Raw genomic sequence first — 21,546 nt, forward strand, 5'->3', positions numbered from 1 at the left:
TCACAGTTTAGATCTCCATCAAGATTGTGAGATTTATGATTTGTTTGGTGAGTAAATTTGACTGGACAGGATAAGAGAAGATGAAAGTAGATGCAACCGAATAAGATGAGCATTTCCCATGATAGGAGATGGGAAAAAAATTCGGCTATGGGTGGCATGTACGCTCACCAAATATTATAGCACAATTAGTACTGAAATTGAGTGAAAACTATCTCAACGTACATTCTCAGAAGTAACATAACATGATATTTGACATGATCGTGTGTGTTCCATAGCTTTATTTGAAACTTTCCTAGATTTGCATGCACTAATTAAGACTTCTTCGAGGTAGACAGGCTACAATGTTGCGTGAGCATGGTGGATAAGTCACTGTGTCACTATAAATGCTTTGACATTTCCCTTGTACCTGTAATTCCACGCTGGTGACAATCATGAAGGACAGCTAATGTCTGGCAATTTAAATTCTGAAAGCACCATATATATGGTGACATGGTCCGTGCCAATAATGTCTACCTACAATAATCAATCATGTGCTATTGTTCCTTCATGACTTCTTTAACTGAAACTTTGTTCCTTGTGATGAACCCTAGCTAGCATTTTCATAACCTATTTAACTCGTATAGGTTTGGAGTTTTAACTGCTGTTCGCTAACTCGTTTGAGACAATTTCTATGCAGTAATCGGTTTGTTGCTAGCTTCTGATAACAACAGTAGATGAACAGGTGCAAACACATAAAGTAATAGATGGGTGATTGAACGACAAAAACCAAGCTGAGCTGCGAAGTCTGCAATTTTAAATATTGTAAACGACCACAGCGATTAAGAAATAAGGTAAAGATCTATGTTCTAAAATGACTAATTAATGGTTCCCTTTTCGGTGTTTAAGGATACAGAAGCGCTGAGAAAGTGGGAGAAAATTTGGTTGGTCGCCCGAAAGACGTAAGATAACAACTTCAAGAAATGAAATACTGGAATCTAATCGGGAGTTAAGATTCCATATATGTTTTATTATTTGTACTCTCTTCCATTTTCTTGGCAACCAAACATGGAAAAAACAAGAAGAAACGAAAAAGGAGAGGATAATTCAAAGCCAAGAATTAGACTTGCCTAGAGGTTCCATTCCCTCTGGTCATCATCTCTCTTTTGTATCTCAAGGCCACGGCTCCAAGGCTACTCCATTGTTATCAGCAAGTAATCCTTCAAACAATCTCCTCCTCTTCCTCCTCCTCAAAACTACCATGATGATCTCCTCCTTCGATAATGATAAACCCTGATGGGAGAAAAAACTGAAAAGGTAATTTGATCAAGAAAAAGAAGATGCCAGCATTTTCATCAAGTTCTTAGTTATTATATACACCAAGGCTAAGGTGATGAGGTTTCTTGGCTCTTGGGTTTAAGGCGGATGATACAAGAAATAAAATAGAAGTAAAAGAAATTTATGTAGGCCACGTACGAGTGAGGGACAACTATGATATAATATTATAGTGAATGGAATATCTCATAAAGCAAATGAACCTATAGTTATACCATGGTGGGAATCTAGGTGAACCATCTAATTGTGGGGTCATCAAGGGAAAAGAAAAGAAAAAAACTCAACCATCATTAATTAATAAAGAAAGAAAAAATAAATAAAAGTGATTAAAGATGAATTTAGAACTCAGCAATTAAGCCTAGTTTGAGAGTTAAAAGGTTTGGTTCTTCTAATTCCCACTCTTAAGTTAGGGTTTTGGAATAATATTAAAAAAAATATTACTTAGAATATATTAAATTGACATGAGATGTATATTTTAAGATTGTTCAGAAAAATAAAAAGTTGATCTAAAAATATTTTTTTATCATGAAAATAATAATAAAAAAACCAAATTTGAGGCTAGAATATTAGCCACCATTAACTTAATCAATTTTCTTCAAGTTTAGCGCTATTAATTAAATGAAGTTGGATTAAGTGAGGTAGACGCAATTAGTATACAAGTATAATTATAGATGAAATCTCTAGTAGATTTTGATATGAACCAAGACAGGTCAAATTTTTTTAAAGTAAAAAAAATATTCAGGCAATGATAACCCAAATCAACCCGGGTTAATTTAACTAACATGTTACCTAAGATATAAGATTGGAATATCCTTGCAAAAAAAAAAATTCATAAAGCTCAAGGCCTAATAACATAATATCAAATGATGAAATTAAAAATAATTAATTTAAAAAAAAAAACTCGAGTCAATCTGAGTTCACTATACTAAACCATAACTTGCGATATGAGAATGAGATAAAAAAATGTTTTTTTAAAAAAACCTAGAAAAGGGACCAAATTTAAATAAATAAATAAAAAACATTGAAAGAAACTCGAGTCAACCTAGGTTAACTTGACTAACCCGCGACTTGGGTCATTGAAAAAAGAATCCGGAAAGCTTAAGGTCTTATAATCTAATGTCAAAGATGAAATTGAAAAAAAAAATAATTTCTTAAAAAGGACCTGAAAAAAGAAAAACAAAGATAAATAAAGCTAATCTTCAAAACCAGTGATCCGGGTTATGAAATCAAGATGATTCCATAGAAGATAAAAAAAAATAAGTATCATATTTGATATAAAAATCAAATAATAAGGGATGCAATTAAAATAAAAACCAATCAAAAAATTAATTCAAAATAAAAAAATACCCATAAAAAAATAAAAATAAAAATTGAAAGACAATAAATAGATTGACAAAGACAACTATAAATTATTGAAGAACCAATGCGGATTTCGAGGAGATGAAAAAGAGAAGAAGGGGAAGGAGAAAAATATATAATCACTGCTGAATCATCATGATTATCGCTACACGTGCCACTTCATGAGCTGCACCACCATTTTATGCATCAACAAACATGGTTTTTTAACTTTTTTATTTTAAGAAAAATAAAGTTATTTTACTATTTAAAAATAAATAAACCTCACTTACCCTTTTGGTTTCTAAGGGCATTTATATTTATATTTATATTTATATTATTTAACTGCGCCAAAAAACTTGACAGGTCATTATAACTCCGACCAGTTTTGTAATAATAAATGAATCACATTGTAAAGACCATGAGTCTCTCTAGCCCTACATTAAAACAATGACGGGCTTTGCTGTATTTTTTATTTATTTTTAATTTAATTTAATTTTAATATTGATTTAATTTCAACGCGAAATGGCTTCATATACACGTATTGGTTTTGACGTTGAAAACTAAGGCATCGAGCTGTAACAATACCTGTGGTCGGGTCCGAACTTTCTGATCATGATTTGACCGGATTTCTTAAAAATCCGGTTCAGGTCAACCATAATTTAATTCCCAAAAAAAAAATAATCAAATTTCAACATCATTCCAAAATTTTATGTCCCATTGAAGATATTATAGAAGACGTTTCGAGATCCTGGATGTCTATTTATTTATTTATTTAACTTAATATATTTTTTATTATTATTACAAAGATTATAAAAATCCTGGATCCTGGTTTTGAGGGTGAGATTGGCCTTTGGAGTTTTTTACTTTTTAACCCCAAAAAAGGAACTTGAGTTAGAGTGTTGTCGGGTAGAAGTGAGGCCTGGACAGGTCCTGCATCTAAAATGTCAAATCTAGCTTTTGATGCTAATTGAAATGTAGTGCTGAACTCGACATATTTACAAGTGGCTGGCTCATTGAATCAAGAGTTTTCTTTTAGCACGTTAAGAAAATAATAAAGTAATATAGTCGAAAATATAATTAGAAAATTAAGATATTTTCATGGTTCGGAGATAATATATGCCACTTATATTTCACAATGATATATGAACACGAGAGTAGAAGATGACATTTATGATTTCATAGAATCAAGACCCTTTCTTTTCTCCTCTTTCTCCTCCTCTCTTTCTCACGAAAGCCACCGCCCATCTCTCTCTATCTCTACCTCTACCCGCGGCAACATCTCTCTACCAACAACATGTTCTCACTTTTCCGGCCAAAACAGCCGCCACTACAAAGAACCATCTCAACCCAATAGCTTAAGCTGTTAGGTGAGGTTCCAGGATATGATTTATATTATTCTCTAACACACCCCCTCAAGTGAAAGCCCTTTGGGCTTGAAATTTGCACAGGCCCACATTACCTTGTGCTTAATTTTTATCAAATAAATGGGGATGGTGAGATTCGAACTCGAGACCACTTGGTCATCAAGGCTCTGATACCATGTCAAAGAACCATCTCAACCCAATAGCTTAAGCTGTTAGGTGAGGTTCCAGGATATGATTTATATTATTCTCTAACAATCACCTTCACCAATCCACATTTCATATTTAGAGGTATATTGAAAATTTCCTCTCGACTGGTGTTAATTTAATTTAATTGAATGTTAGGGTTTTGAATTAAGAATTAGGTTAATTAGATGTAATATAAGTTGTTAATTAGATATAATTATGTTATTTTGTTAAATAATCAATTATTTTAGGTTGTTGTTGATTGTTAATTAACAAAATTATGTGTTTGAAATATTAATGTTGATTTAAGTTAAATTATAGATTATGTTAATTACATATATTTTTAGTTCGTGGTAGGTTATTTTGTTAAATAATCAATGTTTTATTTTTTTGTTGTTGATTGTGAATTAACAAAATTATATAATGGAAAAGTTAGCGTTGATTTAAGTTAATTTATGAATTATACCGAATTACATATAAAATAATAATACTAACTATGAAATACATGAATTTAATTGATAATTTTGTTATGGTAGCAGAATTTGATGAATATAAGTGTTCGCTGATTAATTTAGGTTTTTTTTATATAATTGAAGCACTTTAATTAACCCAAAGATTTTAATAAATTAGAATCGTGTTGTGTTGTTTGACAGAATATCTAATAATTTAAGGATGTTATGCTTCCATGATGGTATCATTGTCAATACCAACAATGATATCACTTATAATGGAGGAAGCTATGATTTCCTAATTGTTACGTCAGACATGTCCCTTAACGAATTATCGAGAATGTTATGTGATCAACTTGCTTGGAATGATATTGGTTCTCCTCACATCTACATGGATATTACAGACCCGTCCTCGAGTTGGACAAGTTGTGGTGATACCCCAGATAATAATTAGATATAGTTCCATGTTATTATATGTTATAAGAATTATAAATAGATGTATAGTTAATTTAATTTTTAGTAAAACATTGTGTTGTGTTAATCGTCAGTCTAAATTTTTTATTTATGATTAAATATGTTATGTGTTGTTTATGTGAATTGTGTTTTGATGCTGAAAACTGGTTATTTAAATTGTGCGAATTACTGTTTTTTTGGGCAGGGAGTTGATGACAGAATAAATTGCCCCATGATGAGTCTGTTATAGGAATCACATATACCATTTGTGACACTCTCAACTATGTTAGATCCCTAAATATTTTCTGTCTGTGTTACTTTACAAAATACTTTTTTTTAACTATGATAACTTACCAAAACACTCTTCAATCAAGATAGTTTTTTCATATGTTAATCATTATTATTAAACTCGATCCAGTCTCAAAGATTATTCAGAACTCGACTGACTCGTCTCTTAATCGAGACCTGGAGTAAAAAAAAAAAAAACTTGAGTTAAATGTATATGTCAACTTTGAGCATAAATTAAAAATGGTCCCTTCACAAATTACAATTACATTAAAATACATAAGTCAATTAGTAACTTAGATTATAAAATTAAGAAACCCACATGAATCCTTAGTATGATAATAAAAATAAATAATCTTTTTTTATTTCATTAACCTGGAAAACCGTTGGCAACACTAGTCATCTAGAATCCATCTTTGTCAAATTATAATGACATTAAAATACATAATTTTATTTACAAAAATTTGTCACTAATCAGAAGTGGGTGCTGACTAAGTTACATCTACTAGTCGAGAAGTCAGCAATGAATTCATTGGATGGCATAGATTATAATTAAAATTTAACTAATAAATTAAGAGGGAATTAGCTTTGCATAATTCAGGTCTGATTCCAAGTGGAAATCCAACCAAGTTTTGATGCATACATTCAGTGGTTGATGTGGGCATTAAAGTACTGTGTGTTCCATATCTCAAAAGTATGGAAAATTGGGAGAAATGTGCTCTAAGATGGATTTTGGTAATCATTAAGAAAATAATCAAATGATCTCATGTGTTGCCTGTTGTGGTAAAATAATAATAATAATAATAATACAGGAGAATTTATTAAATATAAAATGAGGTATTGATAAATTGCACAAATTAAGTACACTCTCTTAAATTATTAATTTCTTTTATCGGTATCTCTTTGTTGATTATGGTGTTTTGATTGATATCCAGCTTCCTCTTAAATCAGTCCATTTTAATAATCAAATATTACTTGTAAGTCATGTGTTTAATTTCCTTAAAAAAGAAAAAAAACGTCATAATTAAAAAAGCCATATATATATTATCATTTTCAATGATTTTTGAACATTTTATTGGGAATTAAATGTACAGTTAAATGTTATTCAACGTATTAATATGTTTAATTTTGCATGGATTTTCCCGTCTAAGATTTCATTTGACATTACATTCCAAACGGCAGTTGGATAAACTTAATTTTTTATGTTTTTTTTTACCGTTTTAATATATTAATATAAAAAATAATTATTTTTTAAAAAATATTATTTTAATATATTTTTGAGCAAAAAACCCTTTGAAAAATAACCGCTACCACATTTTCCAATACACCGCAAAACCTAATAGAATTTGTGCAAGTATGCAAATGCCTATCAAATGCATGCATGTATACTTCTATTTTTTATTTTATTTTTTAGTTTAACATGGGTGTCCGGGCCAGCTTGCGCGCACTTCGACTAATCCCACGAACCCTAAAGTTAACGACCATGTAAGCCTCCAGTGGTCATCATATGAGCAACCACATGGCTTAAACCTGAAATTACAGAGGGAGCAAACCTCTTGGTCTCAAACTCTTACTACTAGGCCACCACCTAGATGGTTATGTATACTTCTATTTTGTTTGTAGCCATTATAGCTGCGTATGAATCCAAATTTGCTTCGAAATTAAGGTAAGTTGCATAACTTTAATTTGTGATTACTTCTAGCTATCAAGATGCACTCAAATTATACGAGTCAATTGAAAGAAATTTGGTTCATAAATTCAGTTATGGGTTATAATTGTTATGGTGAAGGGAGATAATCTAGATTATTTTCTGTGTTTTTTTTAGATTTTTTTTAACATATAGTTGATTAAATCTGAATTTCCTTTATATTTTTTTCTCATTTTTTGTCGATTTCTAATTTTCATATGTAATTCTGTCGGAAGTTGACGTGGAGATTTGTGTCACACAACATTTAATCTAATGTAATCACACATGAAGACAAAAACCTTAACCCAAAGAAGTTGAATCTGTGAAAGAGATATTTAAATATACTTTTCGGATTTTGAAACTCTTATTAATAATGTGTAAATCATGCAAGCTCATTGATAAGAGGAATCTTAATTAAACACCAACCCCACTTAGAACAAAGATTTATTAAGGCTAATAATGATCTAAACTACACTAAACTACAGTAATTAACACATTATTGTATTAACAATGGATCCTAGAGCCTGTTTGGTATATATTATGATAGCGGTTATTTTTTAAAGAATTTTTTTTTGAAATACTTTGAAATAATATTTTTTTTATTTTTTAAAATTTATTTTTGACATCAGCATATCTAAACAATTTAAAAATATAAAGAAATATTAATTTAAAACAAAAAAAATCTTAATTTTTTTAAAATATTTTTAAGACGCAGAAACAATCATGATATATTCTCGTAATGTAAACATACAATATCATAAATACAGATAAGATTTATATATTTTACTAAGAACTTACCTCTCATTAAATTATTTTTTCAAGCTTTTTGTTGGAACCTAATTAACCTTCTAATCTATAAAGCTAAGCAACATATCATTTTGATGTGCTGATATCAAAAATAATTTTAAAAAAATAAAAAAACTTTATTTTGATGCATTTTGAAGCGAAAAACACTTTTAACCACCACCGCTACCACAATCTCAAACAGACCATCAACCTAACTCGTTAATTATAATTTTTTTATGGAATTAATTTTAAATTTTAGAAATAAATTTAAATCCTTCATCTAGACAATTTGGTGTTAATAGTTTTTTTTAAAAATAAAAATAAAGAAGAGATTTAAAGGTTACTAGTGTTTTTGGAGACAAAGAAGAGGATGCTTTTTGGTGGTTGTCAAATTGACTTTCTTTCTCTTAATTTTTGTTGAAGCACATCTCCAAGTACGATGTATTTATTTATATATTATAAAGGAACAAATTTGTGAGTAGATTTTATTTCATATCACCTTTTTTAGTATTTATTTGCTTGCTCTTAATATTTTACTTTAGTTTCTGAAGGCAACAGAAGTAAGATTCTCTAATAAAGTCCTCCACTCTCTCTTTTAATATATGATGACGACGACGACGATGTGGTGTTTGCATTAACTCTTTCCATGGCAACTCTTGGTGATTCTGAATGAGATTCAATTTATATTTCTTTATTTCAATATGTATTGGAAATTGGAATAATTTGTAATGGATCCATGAAGGAAATGCATCTTTAGATTAGTTATTGTCTTGTGGTTTTCACGGGTTAAGCACTGGATGGTCCCTTGGACAGGCATTGAATCAACGCCACTAACCACCACCACCACCACCACCACATGTGATTGAATGATTGCAAGATTAATGCTGTACCTGTTTGAGGAAAGTAACATGAAATAACAGCCAAGCAACATGTTTTGGGAGTTCTTGCACTCATTGTAATTTGGCAGGCCAAGAGAACAGAATCAATAAAAAGAGAGGCATGCATATAAGATGCCTCATCATTGAATAGAGGGGTAAACCAAATTGGTCTTGTAAATACAGACCCTTGCCAATACAGAACAATGATGATCTATGAAAAGCAAAAGATACCTGCAATGTATAGACTTAGGTACCGTATGAACAAGCTGGAAAAAATAATCATATGAAACTTAGGTATAGAACCAGTACCAACTACAAGGGGCAACGAAAGAATTGGTGAGGTTGGCAACAAAAGTACAGGAGATTCTAAACACCAAGTTCACAGCATTATCCACCCAAAAGAATCCATTGCATTTCTGAACGGAAGACTCTGTGGAGAACAAAAAAAAAAAAAAAAAAAACAAACAGCAGCAGATCTGTGGCCCCTAATAAAATTGGCCATCATCTTGTATTGGTGTTCCATTATGTAACAAATATTTCCTTGATTTGCCCTAACTAACACGCAGGAGTGTGCGAACAAAAATGATTCTACCACCCCAAAATGAAGGCATGTATTTCAGCCCAACTAGAGACTGTATACAGTATGCCCGATAGCCCTTTCCAATTAGGAGAGCTTTCTCCGTCAGATTCTTTCTGTTTTCTCACCAAGCCAGGGAACAGTGGTACAAAAGAAACACCAAATTGACTTCCCACTTTCCTTAAACTTGCACTTGATCCAACTACAATACCAATATCTGCTTTAAGTAGACAAAGCAAGTCACCAACTGAATCTCCAATGTAAACAGTCAAGTTCTTTCTGTCATTGCTGTAATTCTTTAAAATATCATTGAAAGCTTGAGCTTTGTCCAAGGGAGATTCCACCTTCTTAACAATCTCCCCTGTGGAGATTGATTCATCGAAAATTAACTCGTTCGCATGTACATTCACATCCAAACCCCCTGTACAACAACAAAGCAAACTATAACTGAGTATGGGGCAAATTTTCCTTTAGTCTTAAAAAGAAACAGGGAAAAATACTACACTTTATCTAAAAAGAGAAATGTAAAGAAAAGGCGCAGAGAGAGAGGAAGGGATGGAGCTGTATAAGAGTTTCAACACCCAAAATGCATTAGTAATGAATTTCAGAATCAATCACCACATCCAAAAACCCAATATTGTAATGAAAAATAAAAAATTGCAGCCTTTGGCCCTAAGAAAACATTTTTCCAGTTCAAGGAATACAAGGGACTGTGAGATCAGAAGATAAGAACACATAACCAGTATGACAACAGATCCTGTGAGGCAGCTTCAGTAGTTAATAGCAAGTCATGATTAGTCTTGCATCAGTCTGTGTGTATGCATGCATAACTGTCATGAGTGTCATGTAAATGTGCGACCAAGTAACTATGGAGGCACCCCACATCTTTTTATCCTGAAAGAGATCTTGTGGGAAAATCATGGCTATGCATGTCAGAGCCATGCTAAGCCGCAGAAAGGCATGTTGTAACTGTGCTAAGCCTTGGCAACTTGGGGTATGGCATGGCTTGGCCACAGGTTTGCCCCCAAAATAATATTTATGAACTCCCAGATAGGTTTATGGCACAAGAGATCGAGTTAGAAGCAATGGTTTATCTATTGTAATCAAGGTTTTCTGAAAGACAATTCTCCTAGATAATAGTAACTTTTCCATCAACTTAACGGAGAGTTTATGCTAACCAAGTGTAGCAATACCCAGTAATCTTTCACACATGTTGTGTTGCAAACCTTTATCTCTAAAGCATATTTAAAAGAGGATGTTTCTGGGAAAATCATCACTAATATACAAGGACTGACTTCTGTATCCAGCTATTATAGTTTGATTAGTGCCATCAAATTCTTTGTTCCAATTAAACAATTTTGTGCACACATTTTAGATGCATATTTGATCTAATTGCTACACAATTTTTTTCACAGTAACATCATTTCAATGCATAAAATCTTAAGTGAAGAAGATAAACCATTGTAGTAAAGGATTGTTACAAAGGCTGTCTCTCCAGTTCTACATGGTTACCTATGAATGAAGTTCATTGCAATACACCATTCTGGAGCAGATCTCCCCCAGTAAAAATACATCCTTAAAAAGTTGGATTTGCAAAATAGGAAAACAAGAAACAAAATCCAGCACACCAACCCATTTTAAAGGAAGATACTTGACCAATTTCGCACAGAGGAAATGTAGACTATGCAACTAAGGATTAAGCTATCCTGTATCACATACTACTTTGACATCTAAAGTTAGGCGTCATCGATGGAGGGTAAAATATGGTGGGACAATAAGAATGTAAAGTGATTAAGAGGTCATTGTTCAAGTAAGTAATGTGAAAAGTAGAAAACTAGATACTCTAATGGAGAATATATACATATATGCATGTGTGTGCATATTTGATGCTACAGTGCACTGTATCAGTTCGAGTTTTCAGAGCAGCCACTTCATTGCAAAAAATACTGAAGGGTGGAACACCTCCAAATTCTTTACTCAAGGTTCTGACCTGGCCGGAACATACCTGAAGAAAAAGCTGATCTGATGAGATCACCACACCAGCAGTATGAGAGCACATGGACATTAGTGTTCAAATTTTCATTATTCACAATTTTCTGAAAGAAACTAGTGCAGCCATCCTGAAGAATCAAACGTTCACCAGCTCGTTTTACATCTTCAAGATTCAAACCCTTAAGAACTTCAGACTCAATCACTCTAGAATTTACCCTTCTCTCAAAGTCTAAAAGTTGTTCAAGAGCTTTACAAAGAGCTTCATAGTTGAACTCCACTGCAAAAACACAGAAAGTCAAAACCAACCTGAGGATTTAATATTATACTAAGATCTTCAGCAACAGACCATTTCCCATCCCCAAACAGTTAACAGATTCCAACTTCTATCTTGCAAGAATTTTCATAAGGAATTATACCTTTTTTAGATGGCATAATGCTTTCAATACATTGCTCGTACTCTTCAGTGTACTGTCCAGAAAGAAGATCCCATGTGTTTCTCAGATCAGCTGATGACATCCGAGCAATTTGAGCCTCACTTTGAACCACATCAGATTTTGGTGCTGTTACTATTGCAATCTCTGCCAAAATGGCAGAAGAGTCAACGACAGTGCATGTCAAATCAAAATCAGAAAATATGACAAGCCGATCTTCTGCAGGGTTATGCCCTTTTGTAAGGGGAGCTACAGTTGGCTGAGCAAGTGGCTGCGCAAGGAAGAAATCTATTTCAAGTTTCATGGCTTGGTGATAAAGCTTTTCAATGATGTCAAGCTCCTCGCTTGTCAAGGAGACACTAAGTTTATCCAGCAAGTCTTCGGTTTGCAGAGCTGATGCCTAGATTTCAAAGAGTACAATAATTGAGATGTTGGGGGTAAAGTAGGCCATTTATGTAATACAGTTTCCTCTCAGACTGCAGTCAATAAAATGTAATCAGGTGGACCATTAAAAACACAATGCAAAATACCACTGGCAAAACTGTAAATTACCTGAAAACTCTCAGATGAATAACTGTCAATCCACTTCTTGTAAGGGTGCCTGTCATCCTCTGGATCTAGAAGTGCCTGGAGCTCCTTGCCAAGAAACGAATACAGCCGCATGCAAGGTGTCATGGCAGCCAGAGTATAGGCTGCAACTTTTGTTCTTTCAAATGGAGTTGCAAGTTTACCAGGACCTTTCACTCCTTCAACCTTCCCAGAGGCTGTAGCCAACAAGAAATCTGTGTATTTAACCGTTGCAGAATTGACAGTCCTCTCTTTACCTGGGTCTGTACCCCATTCCTGGATAATTCAAACATTCAGAGCACTGAAAGAACTATTTCATGTAAGACACAGAAATCCACATGCTTACAGGATTATAAATTAAATATTAGATAGCTGTGTAAAGCTGATTTATAATTACAGAATTTTACATTAAAACAAATTTTACAGCTGATCTATGATAGTAGCTCTGAAGAGTTAAGAGGATGAATCTTCAAGACACAAGAAGTGGTGACTAAGATAAGGTGTCATTTCCATCAAACTCATCAGCACTTTAGTTTGCTGCAAAAGTTGCACTGTAACCTCTTTATTTCTCCTTGCTATATCTAATATAATTATATAAAGTCAAATAATATGATTTTAGTAGCATTAGTATGACAAATGGACACCACAAGGGTTAAAGCAGAACAGTGTTCCTTAAGATTCCATTGTTGAAGATTTTTTCTCCTCCTAGGCCCTGCTGATGGAAATGAGCTTCCTGGAAGGAGCAAGCAGAAGTAAAGCTACAAAATGCATGCTGACAGAACCACATTGCAGCAAGATAGATTCAACAAAAATTCTTATAGTCACTTAAATTTCTTGGCTATAAATCACAAGTCCACAACCAATAAATAGAATCAACTACATATTTCTCATTAAAAAACATTTTGCCAGACTAGAGAATCACTGGCTAAACTGTAAGATCTCATGACAATTAATGGTGTGGAATGAAACATTATGGCACAACGTAACTTTATACTCTAGTGATAGCTAAGAAAGGGGTAAAACATTTGGAATTAGGTTTATTTATTGATCTCCCAAAAAATACATTTTCTTGACAAGGTTAGAAAACCATTTAAGCAACATTTTCACTGAGTTCGATAATCAGGAATAATTATAAAATAGTATATGCATATCCAAGTGATACCTTTGCGGAGAAACCCATTTTAACCTGTGTGCATTGCCTAGCTTGATTATGCAACATTTCATAGCAGCATAATGATTTTATCAGTGTAGCAATTTCGGAAATACCATTCATGATAACAGTCATTGACACATTATATATGCCACCAACAATAAGTTTTTGATATAAACATAGCACATAGGTAAGCAACCATTTTGTACATTTCAATCTAGCATGTTGAATGTTCCCAGGTTTATTTTTCATTCCCTTTATATTTCAACAGTAATGTCAACATCCTAGGTTATTAAAGTTGGGATTTTAACTAGGATCATTGTAGGGTTCAAAAATTGTATTGTAAGATCGGAACCTATAAAGTCTTTAGATTTAACAAACCATAAGTAGTCTCAAATACAAATAAAAAACATAAAAAAAAAACATATTTTTAAATAATAATTACAAAAAACATTCTTTAAGGTGAAATCCAATTGATAATAGAGTGAAAAGCACATAGATAAGGAAAAAAAAATCATTGTTTTTGGATAATCAAGCTTATGTGAATAGAATTAGGAAGTAATAAATCATGTAATTAATAAAAATGTGAAAGTCTTTAAGAACTCGTATATAAATCATTCATAGTGACACTAAGTTTGACAAGCACTGGAAATAATTGATACAATTTGAGCATGTAGATCAAAATATACTTTTGCATCAGCTTTTATAATCAAGAAAATAATTTTAGCATTCAACATTAGCAAGCCTATCAATTAAGGATGGTTTAACCCATCCATTCTAGAAAATAAAAGGGAGTTGTTAAGGCATTAAAAAGTATTTAGAATCTAATTAATTAATATCCTAGTAATTAATAACAAATATCAAATCCACAGTAAAGGTATCAAATCCCATAAATTAAATAACAATGAAGAAAGATTCCAACTTCTCCCAAAAAAAATTAAAAAACATAAAAAAAAAAAACACTAAAGTACCAAATTCCAACAAAGCCTCCAAGATTGAAATCAAACACAAAATAAAACAAGAAAAACAAAAAGGAAACCTCATTACAAGAAAGAAGCCCAATCATTTCAGCAGGCTTAAAATCCTACAAAAATCCCATAAGATCCCTATTTTATGATTTTGACAACTTAAATCCTGATTTCACTACAGTCTTATGCATAAACAATTTTTTCATGAGATTTAAATCATTGATGGTTGTTTGCATGGTAAAATTGTAGAATTTTACAATTTGAATGGGAGTTTCATATCAACATCAATCATAAAATTACTGTAAAAAATCCTCTCTGCAATTCCAATAGACTGCCGGACTAGTTTTAGACAGAAAATGATCAATTACCACAAACATTGAACAGAAGAACTCCAAGTCCATATTATCATAGTTCTTTTTTTTTTCCTTTTTACCCATTTTGAGTTTGGGTTTAAAATATGCTTTGAAAGCTTTGAACATATTTTCCACCTAAATTTGGTTTTTGAGGGGCTCTATCATCCAATAAACATGATAAAACCCACTCACGTACAAAACTTAATACCGAATAAGCATAGTCATTTATTATCCATTCATTTCACATCATTTATGATGCTCAACAATCAAGTGTATAAAGAAGGGAAAAAAACAATAAGTTCATGTATGAAAAGATTCATTTAAAATCAACTAAATCAAGTCCCATGTCAACTATTTTATAATATGACATAAAATATCCAAATTAAAGTCAGGAATGTCAGAACACCAGGAAAAAAAATGAAACAGCCTCCCCAAGAAAGCTCTTTTAAGCAAGGCTGATCAAGGCAGCAGGCAAATGATCCTTACTTGTTCTCAGATATCAACAGAAGGAAAAGACTCTTAAAGCATTTCACTAGGAGGAGCCCAGAGGAAGAGAATTTGAAAAAAAAAAAAAATTGCTCAATCAAAGGTTAAAAAACACATTGTTGACCCTTTTTTTTTTCTCAACCAAAATAAAATAACCAAACAGTAAGTAGAAAGGAAAAGTTCTTCTTATGCATTTATCTAAACCTGAACGAATGAATTTTGCATCTTTAGCTCCTCTAAGACACCCTTCCTCAACTCAGAGGTTGCTAGCTTTGCTTCATCATCATCAGCACACTCTTCTGCCAATTCAAACCTAAATCCAATGATGAAAAATAAAAAAAAAATCAAATGCCTAAAAAGTAACAACTCTATTGGTGCAGTCAAAACTTGAAAGCGGAAAATAAAACAGTGTCCATAACTCAATTGTGTAACTCACCTCAGGTGATGTAACTAGTAATTCTTTTCTTTCTTTTCCAAACAATAACAATTTAAACCTCAAATTAGTAGCTGAGCACTGACACAAGAAAAGATGGAAGGACTTTTATTTATATATTTTATGCTGCTCTTGTTTCCACAGAAAATTAATATAATTCATCAAGCATGGCAATAGTTCTAATTAACTTAGAAAAGTGCTGGAATTAGCAGCTCTGTTTCCAATAAAAGAAAACAAGTTTTACATGGTTGCTTTTTTCCCTCCACCGTTCTCAGCAACCAAATAGAGGCTTAAGATTTAAATTAGGTTCTTCATATTATATGCGAAGATCATCATAAGTCATTTCCTTGGTAAGGCTTACTCCAATCATTTTATTTTGCCAAATTTTCTAATAAAAATGCTAAGAAAATTAACACACACAGAACGTAAAACAAAAACCGAAACATTCAAATATGATTCCAGAACCATATAAAAATCACATTCCACTTCATCGAAAAACCAGTTGCTTCATTTCCTTTCACAGATAACACATCTAAATTAGTACAAGCCACTACCTTTTTCATCCTTTCTACTACTCCATAACAAGGACATTCAAGGAATCCAAATCAAGCAACAAAAGATAACATTATCCCTGCATAATCAAACCAAAATTTCTCCCTTTTCCCGCACTTTCTCAGCTACCAAACAAATAGCTTAATTGCAGAAACAATAAAAAAGAAACCATATTACTAAATAAACAATCTCTCTTCTCCCTCCTAATGACCTAAACTTAACCATAAATCATCTTCTCTTCACTTCACTATTTAACCAACCAAGAAACCCTATTTGATACTTCAATAAACTCTTTCATTAAGATCTCCAAAACTCACTAATCTCTTCTCTTAGTTAGCTAAATACTTACTATAAATTATAAATCATTAACCCACTCTTCCACCAACCAACCAAGAACCCTCATAAGAGTAGGAATGAAAAAAATGTATATTTCAATCTCTATATCACATAAATAAAAACCTCCAAAAAAAGACAACAATCAAAATAGCTTAAAAACCAAGAAAAGGAGAAAAGGGTACTCACGCATGAGCAAAAGATTTGAGAAAGTGAGAATCTTGAGAGAGATATTGCCTAAAAGAATCAATCTTGAGAGTGCCAGAAGCCAAAGAGATGATAAAAGGGGTGTACATAGAAAAAACAGATTCTCTCCTAAACTTGATCCAGAATTTACTAGCAAGACCCTCTTCAATGTGAATGCTACTGTTGTTGGTTGATGTTGTAGTGCAAGATGATGATGATGATGCTATCAATCTCGGAGGGATTGCCATTCTTGAAGGAAAGAAAGATCTCCGAGTTGGTAAGGTGAGCTTGGTTGAGTTGGATCGGAGCGAGTTGAGGAAATATAGCGATGAAGAGGTTTTGATTGGGTTTGGAGTAAACAAGAGTAGGCGGGCGCATTAAAAAACAAATAAATAGAGAGAGAGAGAGAGAGAGATGAAAGTTTTTGTGCGTGTCTGAGTTGGCAATATGGGTATGTTTTTGTGTGTGAAAAGGGACCTAAGGGGAAGGACTAGGTAGTTGTGTGGGTGTGTTTTATGATCTTGGGTGAATTTTTCTAATTTTAATAATGGATGGTGGACTTTGGTGGTGGTGATGGTGGTGGCGGGAGGGTGATACTGATGTTGGTGGTGGTGATAGCAAAAGAGGGGCGGGCGGGTTTGATTTGGTGTTCTAGTAGGTCATGGGGTGGTGGGAAATTTTGGTTGGATTTTGAGCACATTTCAAGAAGTTAATGCCAAAATTTAATGTGTCATAGATGAATATTAGTTTTTTAACTCATGATATGCAACGCAATGGATTTTTTTTTTTAACCTTAAGAAATATGTAAAAATGTTAGGAAGTAAAAAAATTAATGGAAACTGGCCGAAACACTTTTTAAATACTTAATTGTTTACATATTAGACAAAAGATTTTTAAAAAAAATATTGAAACATTGACATATCTGATTGATCCGAGTCAACCATAGATAACCTGTGATATGAGATATGAGATATGAGATAATGATAAAACTATGGAACACATACTGAAACAAATTAGAAATCCAATTATAATGAACCAAATATTGAAAGCCGAAAGCAAATAAAAATATAGAATTAAAAAAAAATGACTTTAGTAAACCTACATCAATGGCTGACAGAACAATGCGGGCTAAGGAAACTTTTTTTTGGAGGCAAGAAGAAAATTAATAGAAGTTAGAGATAAGTTTAGTTAATTTAATAGTATAAAAGAGGCAACTCTAATTTAATAGCATAAAAACAAAGAAAACACGAATGAATCTCCTAAATTTGAGTTAATATTCTAAAATTTCAACCCGTGAATCTCATACTCATGCTTATTAGAGAAGGTCGATTATTAACCAATTTAATGTTAAAGGATGAAATCGTAAAGAAAAATATCACAAGCCATGAAATCTCATACCCAGACTTAATCAAGAAGGTCAATCTTCAACCAATTTAATATTGAATGATAAAATTAAAAACAAATCAATCTAAAAAACTTATCAAAGCATAAAATTAGCAATTAAAAAAATGATGATCAAGCTTGATAGAAAAAAGGAAGTTGAAAGATGATGAAATTGCAAAAAAAAAAATTAATTTTAGAAATAACCTAAAAAAATAGTAATCAAAAGAATATGGACCAAATCTAAGAGATGAAAAAAAAATTAAAAATAATGAAATTGAAAATAATCTTCAAATTGAAATAATTTTTTCAAATTTAAAAATTACACCTAAAAGAAGAGGGACTAAATCTAAAAGGGAAACAATTTGAAGGGATGGTGTGATTTTTTCAAAGGATAGCACGCAATTCAAGGTAACAGAAGCAAGGTGAGAGAGAAAAGAAGGGGAAAAAACAAACAAATATGTGTCAAACCAAACAGAACCACCATACACACGTCATCTAGAGAGGAGAAGGACGTCGAAATGAATCAAATAATATGACAAAAGCAAGACTAAGACAACTGGAGTTAACCGCACACGCCGACCAAAAGCAATGGAGTGGCTGACGCATGCTCGACATGCATTAACAGCTTTTTTTATTTGTACAAATATTAAAATGCCCTTATGAATAAATAATAATAACAAAAAATATATTATGAAATTACTATAAAGCTCCTGAAATCAAGGTTAAAAAATTTGGATGGTAAGGGGCAATCGAGTAATTACATTGTCGTTGAAAAATCAAATTCCTATAAAACCCCTAAACCAAATGTTCTAGTTTTTAACTTTTTAAAGATAATATAGTAATTTTATTATTAGTAAAAAAATAAAGAAGACAATATTGTTCTCAAATAAATAAAAATTAACAAATTAATCTTGTGAAAAGACTTAGCCTAGGCCATTTCATCTAATTTTTTAGTCAATGGTAAAATTATAATTTTACTATTAAAATTAACAAATTAATCTAATGTATATGTACAGTGTTTTGATTTCAATTTTTTCTACCCAAATCTACGAAGTACATGTGAAAGTTGGAGAGAAAAGGGATAAACTATATTCTGAGCTTTATAGATTAAGTAATTTTCCTTGTAGTTTAAACTTTTCCAAAATCAGTATTCGAATTTCAAAAAAGTTTAAATGCCGTGTTTTATTTTTAGCTACGAGCATTTATTTCGTGTAAAACATTTTTGTTTTTTTTGGGTAGCCAACCATGTAAAATTACAAAAATTAAATAAACGAGCTTAGTTTTATTATAGCTTAAAACTATAGATTCGAATAGTAAAAATAATTGAATAAGCTTGCAATTAGAGTTAGAAATATCTTTTTCATGTGATACATTCATTATTGCCAAATTGATTAGGGACAAAATGGTCCGAAAATATTTTTTTTATTATAATGTAATGATTATTTTGCCCTCAAAAGCAAAAACAAAATAGATGGGCATCCTTTTCTTTTCCTTTTTTTTAAAACAGTAAAATGAGGGAATTAATCTTGCAATTTAAAAAACCAAAGGCTATTTGTGAGGGTGTTTTGGTCTTTTTTGACTGGTTTTGTTGTTGTTTTTAGGTTTAGCAGGGGCGGCTTGGTAATTTTAAATGTTATTAAAAAAGGCTACTGATGCGGGCAACGCACGCATCAACGCGTCATGGCCTCTGCATCATTCAGGTGACACTGAGGTACTGTGCGGTTGCCAAAATCCTGCTTTCACCGCTACGTTGGGAGGGGCGCGTCGTCCTCTTTTTGACGGTGCGTCGCGTGTTCACGAAAGATGCCCAGTTGAGCTACGGTGGATTTTTTTTTCTTCTCTCTTTTCTCTCTCATTTCTTAGAAAAACACACATGAACTTTCAAAAAAGCAATTGTCTTCTCCGATTTGTAATCTTATTGATTTTGATTCTCCTTCTTTTAATTACTCTTTATTTGGCTTTTGATACCTTTTGAAGTTTGGATTTTTTTTTTCAATTTTTTTCTTAGGTATTTTATTCAATTTGATTTTTATCTTATTTGGTCCCTCTACTTGTAATTTCTCTATTTGTGGGCTTTATATTTTTCTTTTTTCTTTTTTCTTTTTTGCAATTTCATCCTTTTTAATTTTATTGTCTTTGTCTTTTTAATTCATTTTTTTCTTATTCTTTTAAATGCTATATTCTTATCATTTTCTTGATTTATCTTTTTTTCAATTTTGTCCCTCAAAATTTAATTTCATTTAGTTTTTTTTATCTAGTTTTGGTCCTTGTTCTTTCAATAACCTTTTTTAAATCTTTTTCTTAGTTTTTTTTTTCAATTTAGCCCTTGATTATTTTCTTTCATTTGTTTTATACCATATTTTGTCTGCATTGTTTAAGTTTTAAATTGTTTTACAATTCAATATTTAACTTTACAATTTTTTCGTGGTTTCCTTCCAATAAGGTAGTCCTTTATTGAAAATTGATTTTTTTTTTCAAATTCATTATTTGATATTTGGTTATTGTTTTTTGTGTTTTTCTTTTTGTTGAGTTATCATGATCTCATATCCTGAGTAATAGATTAGTCAAGTTAATCATGGTTGTCTCAGATTTTTTTCCATAATTTTTTATGTAATTGATTCTTTCTAACAATTTCATACTTTGACGTTAAATTATTGGCCCTTAAGCTATGTGACTTTTTCACTTTTCTTTATGTTGGGTTATCTCAAGTACAAGTAAATCAAGTTAACCCCGGTTAGCTTGCATTTTCTTACTCAATTTTTTTTATTTAACTTCGGTCTTTTTTTCTAAGTTTTTTTTGGAAGTCTAATTTTTTTTTATCCAGATCTCATGTCATGAGTGGCGGATCAATTGAGTTAACTCAAGTTGACTTGGTTTTTTTATCAATTTTTTTATGACTTTATTTTTTTTAATTTCATTATTTTCATTAAATTATTTACCCTTGAGCTTTGTTATTTTTTTGCTTCTCTTTCTATTTTGTTATTTTAAAAACGAGTTGGTCAAGCAAACCTAGGTTAACTTGCATTTTCATTCACGATGTTTTTTATATTTAACTTGGTCCTTTTTTTGTTGGGCTCTTCTTTTAGAGGTCTATTTTTATTTATCACAATCTCATGTTACGTGTGATGGGTTAGTCGAGTTAACTTGAGTTGACTCAGATTTTTTCCCTCGATTTTTTTATGACATTTTTTTTCAATTTTATTATTTTGCATTAAGTTATTCCCCTTGAACTTTGTTATTTTTCACTTCTCTTACTATTTGGTTATTTTGAGAGCAGGTTGGTAAAATTAAGCCAGATTGGCTTAGGGGGTTTTTGATGTTTTTTCTATTGAACTTTGGTTTTTTTACTAGGTCATCTTTTTGAAATTCTTTTTTTTTATCCCAATCTCATATTGCGGGTT

The 21,546-nt window shown here is 31.8% G+C and overlaps 1 protein-coding gene across 1 annotated transcript; it reads right to left on the reverse strand.

The window, feature by feature from the left end:
• Positions 1-8,840: 8,840 nt before the first annotated feature.
• LOC18104096 (bifunctional TH2 protein, mitochondrial) lies at positions 8,841-17,306 on the reverse strand. The gene is made up of 6 exons (XM_006375800.3): positions 16,766-17,306; positions 15,463-15,571; positions 12,287-12,577; positions 11,720-12,134; positions 11,317-11,580; positions 8,841-9,732 (listed from the first exon to the last, which is right to left on the reverse strand). Exons 1-6 carry the CDS (start codon positions 17,008-17,010, stop codon positions 9,323-9,325), a joined length of 1,734 nt encoding a protein of 577 aa, XP_006375862.2. The 5' UTR covers positions 17,011-17,306; the 3' UTR covers positions 8,841-9,322.
• Positions 17,307-21,546: the final 4,240 nt, after the last annotated feature.

This window comes from Populus trichocarpa, chromosome 13 (genome assembly GCF_000002775.5).
Source record: "Populus trichocarpa isolate Nisqually-1 chromosome 13, P.trichocarpa_v4.1, whole genome shotgun sequence".
NCBI classification, from domain to species: Eukaryota; Viridiplantae; Streptophyta; class Magnoliopsida; order Malpighiales; family Salicaceae; genus Populus; species Populus trichocarpa.

Bases quoted from the DNA above. Each gene is read 5' to 3' on its own strand.
- LOC18104096 (XM_006375800.3), bottom strand. From the start codon at position 17,010: ATGGCAATCCCTCCGAGATTGATAGCATCATCATCATCATCTTGCACT. The intron at 11,581-11,719 runs GTATAATTCCTT...GTGTTTTTGCAG, and splicing joins CATTATGCCATCTAAAAAAG to TGGAGTTCAACTATGAAGCT. The intron at 9,733-11,316 runs GTATGTTCCGGC...GTTGTTGTACAG, and splicing joins CAGATCAGCTTTTTCTTCAG to GGGGTTTGGATGTGAATGTA.